Raw genomic sequence first — 12,540 nt, forward strand, 5'->3', positions numbered from 1 at the left:
TAACACGCGATTTCAGCAGGGTACGTGTATTACTGGGGTGCGCCGGAAGTTCCACACGTAATTTCTGCAGGGTACGTGTATTTTTGGGGTGCAGGGAAGTTTAACACGTGATTTCAGCAGGCTACATGTATTACTGGGGTGCGCGGGAAGTCCCACACGCGTTTTCAGCAGGGTACGTGTATTTCTGGGGTGCGGGGAAGTTTAACACGCAATCTCAGCAGTGTACGTGTATTATTGGGGTGCGCTGAAAGGTCCACACGCGAGTGGGGTATGTGTATATCGGGGGAGCAGGGGGGTGCAGGGGAGTCCTACACAGTGTGGCAGTGTGGGTCCTCCCAGGTGTTCCCTCTACACCCTCCACGGCCCCTGCAGGCAGACCACACCACAGGGGACTACCCTGCACCCCTGGTCATGTCCCGCAGGCAGCCCATCCACCATGGGCATGCCCCCCCAGCCAAGCCACATGTCACCTTGCACTAGTGATCACCAACGCATTACCCCCTTGGACCCCCACCCCCCAGCAGTGCAGGGCACCTGCCAGCAGGCCCCCACTCATGTCCCCTTGCACCCCCACCCCCCAGAAGTGCAGGGCACCTGCCAGCAGGCCCCCACTCATGTCCCACTCATGTCCTACTCATGTACCCTTGCACCCCCACCCCCCAGCACTGAGGGGGACCTGCCAGCATGCACCCACACATGTCCCCTGCACCCCCACGCCCCAGCAGTGTGGGGCACCTGCCAGCAGGCCCCCACACATGTCCCCTGCACCCCCACCCCCCAGCAGTGCGGGGCACCTGCCAGCAGGCCCAGACACATGTCCCCCAGCCAACATGTCATCACAATCTCCAGCCTCCACATACCAAAGACCCACCCAAGTATTGCATCCACCCACATAGAAATGCCAATTACATGATACAACCCCAATGGCAAGTATGTATGAAACCAATGAGATAATACCACACATTGAAGTATGAAGAAAAAATGTATTAAAAGCAACATGAATGGAATTAAAATCAAACAAACAACAATGGGAATAAAAAAAGAAAAGCTGCATGTCCGTAAAATAATGAAAAACAAGAAATCATAGTCCAAAGGAAAGGTGTCCAAAGTCACAGTCCAACAAAGCAAATCCAAGGGAAAAACAAAACCATTGCTCCATGGGGAAATCCAAAAAAAAGAGAGGAATCCAATATTGAACTATATACAGATGAACAATCCAGGGTCCATGATCCCAACTGACGAAATGAAACCTATCAAAAATACTACATAATGAAAAACTATATACAGAAACGTGCTGCATTGTCCAAGCGCAACTAAAATAAAGAAAAAACCAAAGGAAACCTAACACCATCTAACTATTTACAAGTGCAGCGGGCAAGTCCAACGGCTCACATGTTGATGTCCCGGGCCAGGGCATCATTGAACTCCTGCTCGATGTCCCGGAGGCGGTCCTCTTCCATGGCCCTGAGGGTTCGCAAGGACAATGACATCTGGAACTCCAGGTCCCTGCGAATGGCCTCGAGGCACTCGGCCCGCCTCAGGGCCCTACGCATGGAGTTCTCCGCCCTGACCATAGTGAGCCGTGCCTCTTCTGCCCGCTGCCGCTCCGCATCTATCGCATGACCCAACCACTGCCACACGGAAGACACTTCCCGTGCAGGGTCCTCCTGCCATCCGGCCGATGCCTGCCCCTCCGATGAAGGCCCCGAGCCATCATGGCTCCCACCTTGTTGCTGCTGCTGCTGTGCCGCTGCCTGGGCCCTGGCTCCTGCTGCCTGCACATGCTCCTCCAGCTGGGGTGCAGTTGTTGAGGTGGCCACCCCTGCTGGGCGTCAGACTCCCGACTGTGGCAGGGATGTGTCCTCCACCAGCCTGGCCGCAGGGTCAGAGGCAGCTCCACAGGGCACCCAGGTGACACATGGGTGGGAAGATGGCACCGAGGACGACTGGCGCATAGGGGGTTCAGTTGAGGAGGGGGTCGGAACAAGGTCCAGAAAACGGAGGAATCCGGCCCTGGTGAGCTGTCCCAGTGGGTCAACGCGGTCAACGAGCCATGCGAGAAGACGTGCAGTCTCCTCATGAAAAGACTGCAGGTCAGCTCGCATGGCACGTTGACGCAACGCCACCCCACCCAGGACAGGCTCAACCCGGTGCCGGATAGCCACATCCACAGGGAGAGGAAGGCCAGTTGGTGTAAGCCAATCCCCTCCCTGAGAACGGTTCTGGACGTAGGTATCCCTGCTGGTGCAAGATGATGCAGTCACAGGATAGGGGACAGGATTACACACAGGCACCTCCGCGGCGGCCTGTGCTGCCCCCTGTCCCTGCCCCTGCACTGCACCACTAGCACCAGTGGAATCCCCACCTCCAGACCTGTCTCTGTCCCTTGCACGGCCTCCTCCTCCACCAAAACACCCTAACTACCTGGATGGCTCCGTGCCATCTTCGTCCGTCGGGCCCTGTGGGGTCTCAGCTGCCCCTTCGGCTGCCGAGGAGTCCAACTCCAACCTCCTCCTCTTGGGCCTCCCCTCGGCAGCTGCGACCTGGGACGCGGCACCGGACTCCTCACTCCCCGACGAGATGACAACCTGGGAGGGGAGCCGGGAATTGCGTCTCCAGCTGGCGGTGCGATCCCTGCCGCTGTGCTCCACAGCACCTTCTCTGCCCTCTTCATCAGTTGACGCTGCAGACAGGGAGAGATAGGAGACAGGCATCAGGGCACTGTACAATGGACTAATACACACATGACAGTTGCACATGAGCGGCATTGTCAAACTTAAGACATGGCATCACAATCCCCAACACACATGTCATTGCAACTCACACACATGAGCTATTCCCAGCCATATTGCAACAGCCAGCATCATCCATACACATACAACAGCATGAGCAGACAAAGGTGAGCCAGACATCACATGAAACACAGAGAGTGCACTAGACATGCACACACGCCACCACACTTACATGCATGTGTACACCTCCGCCAACTGTTGCAGTGATGAGATTGGCATCCATGTCACATCTGGCAATCAGTCTTCTACATATCAATCTTACATGCATCCATGTTGCATCACTGTTGCACCCATGTCAAATACACACACATGCACATGTACACGGTGCTGATACATGCAGCTGGAACCAACATCCATGTGTGACACCACAACCATGCCAACTTACATACACAGTAATCCAAATATGTGTGCTCACGCATCTGCATTTGGCCTGCATGCTTACCCAAACATACACCATCCATGTGCACACTACTGGTACTCCACCATTCGCACAGCTTCCAATCAGTATGCATGTACACTTACCGCTCGACTCCAGACGGGTCTACCTCTCAAGGACCTGGACGTGGAGCGCTGGGCATATGCGTTCCAGGAGCCTCATCTGATGTTCCGACAGGTGGCCCCGGCGCCCCTTAGCATCTGCTGCCTTCAAGAGGCGCCGGGCCTTGTTGAGGGTCCTGGACCTGAAGTCCTCCCAGCGCTTCTTGACACGTTGGAAGTCGCGGACTGCCACCCCCTCCGCGTTGATGGCAGTCACGATATCCATCCAGATCCGAGTCCCTCCTTCCTTGTCGGCGTGTGAACTTCCGAAGAGGGCATCATACTGTCCCAGGACTTGCTCCACCAGGACACCAACTTCGGTGGCAGTGAACTGGTGTCCCTCGGCCTCTCTGGCTGGGGGTTGCCAGTGGTGCCAGATGGTGTAGTGCCTGACATGGCAACCCCAGAGGCAGGTGTGGGTGGGCAACTGGGTCCTGGGGCTGGGCTGTGGAGAGATGGAATAGCAGTCGGGAGTCTTTGGTTCCAGCAGGGGTGGTCACAGCAACAGCACCCCTGGCTGACGTGCAGGCAGCAAAAGGCAGGGCACGTGGGCAGCAGGCAATTAGGCAGCAGCAGATGGCAGGTGGGAGCGTGCTCGGGGCTCTGGAGGGCAGTAATTCGGCCTTCTGGGCAGGAGCGTGGTCTTCCGTGTGTGAACGCGTGGCCAGCTTGATACGGAGTGATTTGGCACGTGAAAATCTTGCACGTCAGCATGTAATTCGAGAAACGGCCCTTAGCGCGTAAGCGCGTCAGCGCACGTACGCGATTTCATTGGACCAAAGGCCCTTAGCGCGTAGGCGTGTCTGTGACGTGACACACACAGGTGTTTCCCTCATAGCACGTGATGACAGAGCACACGTGGAAAAGCTGCACGTCCGAGTATCATCGCGTGTAATTGGAGGAAAGGACGCGTACATGCGCAAGGGACGTGTATGTGTGGGCCGGTTTAAAAGGTACGTGTAGAACGCCATTTTCTTGTACGTGCTTTTCGTGGAGAGCGAGTGGGTGAATTCTGTACTTCTTGTCGGTTCACACGCGATTATTTCACAGCGTTTCAAGTTTGTACTCTCTGTTACCTCTGACAGCTTTCATTTTTCTACTTTTTTTGGGCCTGTTTCCTCAAACAGTGTTCACTTCTCCTTTTGTCCTGTCTCCTCAGACAGCGTACAATTCTTCTTTTGGCGGGGGTGTTGCCAACGCGCACACGTGCATATTTTTCACGTTCTTATTCCAGGCAGACGGTGAGTTCCGCACGTACTTAGCAACTATGCTTGCCCCGTGTGTCGCACTCCCCTTCAGAGGTCATTGTAGGCTGCGTGTATTCCGCGTACGCTTATTTTTGTGTTTCTGGGTGCCACAGCGTAGTGTGGGTTCATTTTTCCACGCACGTGGTCTACGAGGGGTTGCGTGCACGTTTATTTTTGTTTTTGGGCTGCCTGTGCGTTGCGTGACCTGTCATCTTCCCCCAGGGGTCACAGACAGCCTTGTTAGAGCACTAGGGTACAAATTCCATCTAGTACCCTACCCCGTTGACCCCCAATTGCCCAGGACAATAGGTTACTGCTCCTCCCATATGCACAACAACATCAGTGCCATGGTTGGGAGGCGACCAAGCGGTAAGGAGGCAAAGGTGGCCGACCTTAAAAAGGTGGACATGGTGGGCGCGGTAGGGGACGGGGCCAGGATTTGCAGGGTGCCCCTAGAACCCCATGTGTGGAGGACCAATCAGGGACAAGCATGCTCCCCCCCCCCATGGTTGAGGGAAACGTGGCTGAGACCATCCCAGCTCAGCCAATGTTGGACCAGCCCATTGTGGCACCTGACCTGGCACAGGATGACTCCCTGGCTGACTTCCAGGTCAGCAAGTCTAGGCCATGTGTGGCGGTACAAGTTGTCACCAAGGCACATGGATCTGGGGCAGCTATGTCATCTGCTGCCCCAAGTATGCAGGGTGGTGAGGCTGCAGGGGCAGCTGCGGCTCCATCTGCCCCAGCTCTGACTCTCCCAGCCAGGACAGTGTCGCTCACGGTCCATCATACTGATGTTCCCCCTGCCAACATCACCCTTCAGACAATGCCTGCACCAAGTCCTATGGTCAATGTGCATTCACACACTCCAACAACCCAGTCCACCGGTGATTCTGCCCCTACTGACCAGAGCGGCGTTAGCCACTCTGGCTCTGCTCCACCTTCTAAAAGAGGAAGAAGGGTGCTCTGGCACGACAGGCTGAGACCCCAGGCACGGCTACACATTCCGGCACGTCAAAGAAGCCTTGCTTTAATGACACAGAGCTTAATGCACTTGTGAGCTATGTGCCGCAACATAGCCACGAAATGGTGGTGACTGCAGGGTCCAAGATCACACCTGGTCAACGTAAGGCACACTGGCAGACCATGGACAACCACATAAGTGCCCTTGGATTTGTGAGGCGCTCAGCTGATGATTGCTACAAGCGGTGGAATGACCCGAAACGCAGAGCAAAGGACAAGCTGGCCTCAAATCATGCCGCTACTCTGGTGACTGGCGGTGGGTCTCCACAAGAGGACAACAAACTCACTGAACATGAGTCTGTTGCTGGGACCTTCGTCACAGAGGAACAGATCCGAGGTGTGGGAGAACTACCTGATCACGAAGCATTGTCCGGTGGGTGCCCATGCTTGTGTGTGTAGTGCATGTGTATGTATTTTGGGTGCCGGGTTCTGATTGAGTGCCAGGTGAGGGTGTGTACTCCAGAGTGTTATGTGTCACCCATTTCCTTCCTCACATGGGATCACGTGCCTTGTATTTGGCTATGACTGCATCCCTTCTGCCCACAGTATCCTATTAGGTCCACAATTGTGCAGTTGACCTTGTACTGCCATCTTGCAACTACATTGGTCAGAATTTGTAAGTATGCCTTCAGGATAATATTTTCCACTCTCCCCTTTTTTGCTAGACATTTATCAACCAAATGGTGACATATGTGATATGCTTCGGTCATTGTTTACTGGCCACACTGGGGCAATGCTTTACCTGGTTATGTACACAATGAGACCATTCAGGCTGCGAAGTCATCAGTTTGAATTAAGGGCCAGTTCTTCACTATACAACGGCGAAGGTCATTGCTAATTGGGGAATAGGTAGAGACACATGTGATTTTGTCCTCTTGGACTCTACATTGTTTCTCCAGGCACTGATCTCTGTTGATATTACGTGCCCTTTTCATCGATCGTCGGATGATGTGTGGTGGATATCCCCGTTCTTTAAGTTTTGACGGCAAGTTTTTACTGTTGCTATCAAAATCTTCTCTTGTTGAGCAGTTTCATCTAATACACAAAAACTGACCAAAAGGAAGATTTTCTCGCAATGATTGTGGATTGATGGCGTCCTTATGTATTATGGGGAGACAGTACAGGGCTGGAATAGTGGGATGACTGTTAATAAGAAAAGCCTTTTCACCCTCATCTATCCAGCCTTCATTTAATGTGTGTAACAAAAGACTGTTAATTTCATTGCGTATGGTGTTGGTTGGATTCCCCGGAAGCTGCCTATAGAATTTTCCATTTGCCAGCTCTTTATTGACTTCAGTTTTGTATTGCTGAGTGTCCCATAATAATACTCCTCTGCCTTTGTCCGCCGGTTTGATGATGAATAAATCGTTAGTTTCCAAACCGGTGACAGCTAGTTCTTCTTCTTTGGAGAGATTGTCGATCCATCAGTTTTTAGTTTTGACAAGTGTTTTCATCTCTTGAAGCACTTTGTTCTCAAAACTAATGATCTCAGGTGAGACCATCGATGACAGCGGAACAAAGGAGGATGGTGGTTTAAGGCCTGTGGCACTTGATGTGTTTTGGATTGTAGGGTCTTTATCACGAAAGAAATACTTTAGTCTTACAATGCGAAAAAAGTTACGCATCTCAATTTCAGTTTGAAACAAGTTAGCACTGTGAGTAGGCACGAAAGATAGGCCTTTAATTAACAGGCTGATTTCAATTGGAGTGAGATTGTGTTTGCTTAGGTTAAAGATCGGAATCCCCAATCATTGTTGTCAGGACCCAGAAACACATTTCTTTGTGTCAACAAAGTCAAGGACAAGTTCATTACGAGTTGAGGATATATGAAACATATGTTCATTTCACACACTTACTAACCTCACAACATCATTAAAACATGATAGTTGTGTTCAGTTCAAAGAAATGGTTTTCACTGAATGTTCTTTTATGTGATGTGATATGTAAATAATGCATTTTTTGTCTTTTTTTAAAAATTTTGAGTGTTTTGTATCTATAAATTAAAATATGTATATCTCTATTTTTTTCTGTCTGCATAAATTGTTTGATACGAAAGATGGCACGTTTTGCAACTAGGCACACCTAGTACGTGTGTAGGCGAGTAGCTGTTTTTGTGGCTTTTTCTATATATACATTCCCATAAACACAGGACAGACCGCACACCAGGACACAGGATTGATGGTAAAGCACCCCTCTGAGTGCATTTAGAGTAATGAATGTGTGTAATGCAAAAGAAGTTACTAAGGGAAATTTGATTAAACTGTCTTCCCTGCCTAGCATAAACCAAACTTTACTATACTGTGGAACTACAGGGTTTGGAATATGTTCAGAGTCATTGGATAACAAACATGGATTGATTTAAACGTATCATTCTTTTGTATTGTATTCACCTCACCAGACCCTTTTTGTATCTTTTCTTTTCTTTGAAACCCTCAACGTCCTCCCCTTCCCCAAACCAATATGTCTGTCATAATGGTGTAACTGTATGTTTACTGATGATTTATTGTCAAATTAATGAAGAGAACCAATCATGCCCAGATTTGAAAAAGGCACTCAGCCGAATCACGTGTAATCAGAAGGGCACGCACTTTGGATAATTAAATGGTGAAACCTTAAAACTGATCTTTGTCACCTGTCTTTAATGAGTATACGTACAAAGGTTTGAATTATCAGTATTTGGTTTTTCACTGATATACTCTAATAAGACGTGACAGGAACTACAAATAACACATATATGGGTCTCCGGACAAGTTGGTTTCAGGAAAAAACCTTTAAAAACCTGAATTTGTTGTAAATATTGGCCAGCCACCACAAGGAAATGCATACAGTGTTAGTGGGGAGAGTTAATTAGGTAGCCGAATCCAAGACTCTGGAGCCATTGCAGGTCATATTCCAGCTTTTGCACCAGACGATACATCAATCCTAGACAAATCACATTACCTCACGTTATAGTTACTGTGCTGCCTTTTGTGACAATGTTTAGGCCATTACCTGCCTTTTCCTTTTACGTAGGTCATTTGAGCAGAAGGGCACCTAGACAGAACAGAGCTAACTCAGTGTTACAGGCATGTAGCTAGCTTATTTTCAGATCTGCTTGTTTGTTACACAAACAGTTTGCCATTTTGCACGATTTCACATATTTTTCTGCATATCATGTCTACCTGTCTGTGTGTTTGGTGCATTCAAAGCTTTAAAATACAATGTAATGGAAACACCTGTATGAATTTGTTAGGCTCGTATCGATTAGTATTCTGACACTTGTAAACATTCCTTGTTGATGGAGAAAATTGAGCTAAAATCAAATAACCTTAAGCATAACATGCTTTTATAAAGATGATTTATGTTGTTGTTTCATGTTGGGCCATTTTGTGGTTTGTGTACTATAAAACAGGGTAGTTTATGGAAGTCACATATTCAAAATGATTTTCACCTTGCTATATGACAAGAACGGCAAAATAGTTTTCTCAAATGCAGAAACTGCACAAGGAGCTCAAATCCCCACTTCCCATCTTAAGTAAAGTATGTGATCCTGGGCAACCTATTAAACCTGTCACAATCACCAGTCACTAAGTAATTTGAAATTGGAAGCCCTCAAGATTGATTTAGTAATCAAGGTACTCTTCAAGAACATACTCGTGATTTAATTGGCTATATTGTATTGCTTCATGTATAATAATAGTGAACATTGATATATTGCACACGAAAAAGTGATTTGTTTCTTTGCACTAGCAGCAATACCATTTGAAACCCATGACTCTCTTCCAATCTCAGTCCAGATATGTCCACCTTCCCGGTAGCTTCTAATCTGCATCTGCTATCTATGTTATGGTGTGTGTACCTTCCTCGTAGCTTCCAATCCGTTTCCTGTATTCATGCTTACACACTTGTGTATACCAGGACACTGCTAATGCCTATGCTATTCTGGGATATGTGTTATTTTTTCTTACAGCTACTGGTCTTTGGCATGCTTCTATACTACAGCCAGTAGAGCTTCCCCATTGCTGAAATTGTTAAAACGCACCCTGTAGCCATGCTAGAACACAAGTTCCCTACTTGTCTACTGCTAAAGTTGCCCTTGAAATGTCAGTTATTTGTTATTTTGATTACAATGAGGATGACATTTGCAGGGGGACTTTGAAAAAGTACTGTTCCTTATTGCGTGACGAGAGATTCTGGATCCATTAATTCCTTTGTTTCAAGGACGGGGTCCCAAAGATGTCTGTGCCCCGGCCCCCTAATTCCTTAAGATGACCCTGGGAATCTCTGGTATAAGCTTGCATCCTACAAGACTTGACGGCTGCTACTCCACATGCCAGGCTTTCATTTTTGTACTGAATGCCAGCCCCACCGGCCACCTCCCCACCTATTTGTCTACTTACCTGCTCTGCCCTCTGCCCGCCCACCTCATGCCATCACCATGGAAAGCGAGAAGGGACTTGCTCCCAAGCCCCTTCCACTCCTCCATGGCGACCATCTTGGAATAAGCTATTCTTCCATTGGCTGAGTTGGCACCACATTGAACATGCTCATTTACTCAAGGGAACATTTCTAACAGCGTTATGCTCTACTGTTGAAGCCTAATACCTGTTGTAAACTACTAGAAGCAATCATTGTTATTTCCGGAGAACCTCTTTAAGAACAGTATTTCTAACATACATTTTTGCTGCAAATATGTGCAAAAATGAACATTTTATAACAGTCTCTAAATCAATGTTTCCCAAATTTCGAGTTTGCTTGCTCCCTGGACAGTGTCTCTTAATGGCTCCTTGATTGGTGAATAGGTACAGAACATAAAAAACAAAACAAACATGGAGAAAAATGGCTTTGTACAGGATATTATGTTTGCAAACTGGAAATGTGAGGACAAACATACACACAATGGGTGGGGGGAACAGGGCTAGATGTAGATGGGGTTAAGTGGAATTAAATTGCAGGTCTAGAGGGGGCACGGTTTGGGTCACCCACCCATGCCACACCTACCTGATTAAGGCAAAGGGTAGGTATGCATTAAGAACAACATTTTTGGCTTAAATATTTCAGCAAAAGTGCATTTGTGAACAAAACACAAATCAAGTGATTGTGACTCTGCAGTAGATTTACTTTTCTTGTAATAATGCTACTTAATGAAAATATGCCGGCACAAATAAAAATGTATTTTACACCCAATATCTGAACACTCTACAGAGACATATCACAGAAGAAATCAGCGTTAATCTAATTTCACATGTTGTTTTGATGACTTTCAATGGAAAGCATTTGCTGATGTCCTCTTTCTTTTTCAGATTCTTTCACAAAACTCTAACTATGCTCGTTCTCAATACCACTGCCCCCCGTCAAATCCTACACTTTGTGCTGATCTGCTTTCCCAGCATCCAGAGCTGGCAGCACTGGCTCGCATTTCCTCTGGCCCTTCTCTTTCTAGTAGCTGTTGTTGCCAATATCACCATCCTGGCAGTCATTCAAAGAGAGCAACGCCTTCATGAACCAATGTACTATTTCCTTGCCATTCTTGGGGTCTCTGATCTCGTTCTTTGCACTGCCACCACACCCACAATCCTGGGCATTCTTTGCTTCAACTTGAAGGCCATCACCTTGCCAGGCTGCTTCTTCCAGATGTATATCATTAATTGTTTCCTGGGTATTGAGTCGTCCACATTCCTCTTCATGGCCTATGACCGCTACACGGCCATCTGCAACCCACTTCGGTATACCTCTGTTATCACCGGCAGGTTTGTCACCAAGGCCCTGGTGTTTACCGTTTTGAGGAACACTCTGTTGTCATTACCAATGCCAATACTGGCTGCCAGACTTGACTACTGCTCAACAAATGTTGTTGAACATTGCCTCTGCTCCAATCCTCCAGTGACTGTCCTTGCTTGTGGTGACCGAACAATCAACACATATTACCAGTTGGGCATTGCCTGGAGTGTGCTGGGAAGTGACCTCCTTTTAATTGGACTGTCATATTCAATGGTACTTAGAGCCGTTTGGAAGCGTCGGTCAAAAGGGGTTGCAACAAAAGCCCTCAGCACTTGTACCTCACACTTAATTTTAATTTCATTTTTTTACACTATATTGCTGTTTTTGATTTTCATAAACAAGTTTCAGAAAATAATTCCCACTGATGTGATCATCATGATCAATGTTCTTCATTACCTTGTCCCACCTGCACTGAACCCCATTGTCTATGGTGTGAGGACCAAAGAGATCAGACAGGGCATGGTGAAAGGCATAATCTAAAGCAAACTAGACAAAGAAAGGGCCCAATGGGGAGGTGGATGAAGCCAATTTTAAGAGGTTCAGAGATGATTGTTTTAGCCTGTAACCCAGCTAGTACTTGCTTTCAAGACACAAATACAAATAACATATCTGGATCAATTACTGTAGGATAAATAATCTCATCTTGGAGAGATTCTTCTGGTATTAATATTGACAGTTGGTTTGTAACAGATAATGTGCATTGTTATGTAAATGGTTTTGCGTGAATTACTCTGCCGACAGAAATGTTTTAAGGAATGAGCAAAGGCAGTGTGGCTGCTGTCTGTTTCCATGTTGAATGTAGAATTGCCTGCAAATTATTTTAAAGGATTGGCTTCAGAAATTATATTCCTTTTTGGAATGCCTTGACAGCAGCACCTACCTCTCTCATTACTCTCAGGAAATCAGGTTCACCCTCATAACACCCAGGTTCCATGTATTCATTAAGTAATAGATTTAAATTATGTTACTGACTTTGACAGATCTTTGGCAGACCCAATTAAATTGGACACTACATGTTTTAATATATTTTTTAATACAATATGTGTACAATACAGTTTGATATCTAAATTAGCTTGTGTGTGTGTGTGTGTGTGTGCGTGTGTGTGTGCATGTGCGTGTGTGTGTGTGTGTGTGTGTGTACAACAACCAAACCATGTGCTGTTATGAACAAATGCCTTATG

General features: G+C 47.5%; 1 protein-coding gene across 1 annotated transcript; it reads left to right on the plus strand.

The window, feature by feature from the left end:
* The first annotated feature begins 10,834 nt into the window (after nucleotides 1-10,834).
* On the plus strand, nucleotides 10,835-11,839 carry LOC138528188 (olfactory receptor 56A4-like). The gene has a single exon (XM_069639640.1). It carries the CDS (start codon nucleotides 10,835-10,837, stop codon nucleotides 11,837-11,839), a length of 1,005 nt encoding a protein of 334 aa, XP_069495741.1.
* The last annotated feature ends 701 nt before the right edge of the window (nucleotides 11,840-12,540 follow it).

Source organism: Ambystoma mexicanum, chromosome 7q (assembly GCF_040938575.1).
Source record: "Ambystoma mexicanum isolate Mex_15411 chromosome 7q, UKY_AmexF1_1, whole genome shotgun sequence".
Taxonomy (NCBI): Eukaryota; Metazoa; Chordata; class Amphibia; order Caudata; family Ambystomatidae; genus Ambystoma; species Ambystoma mexicanum.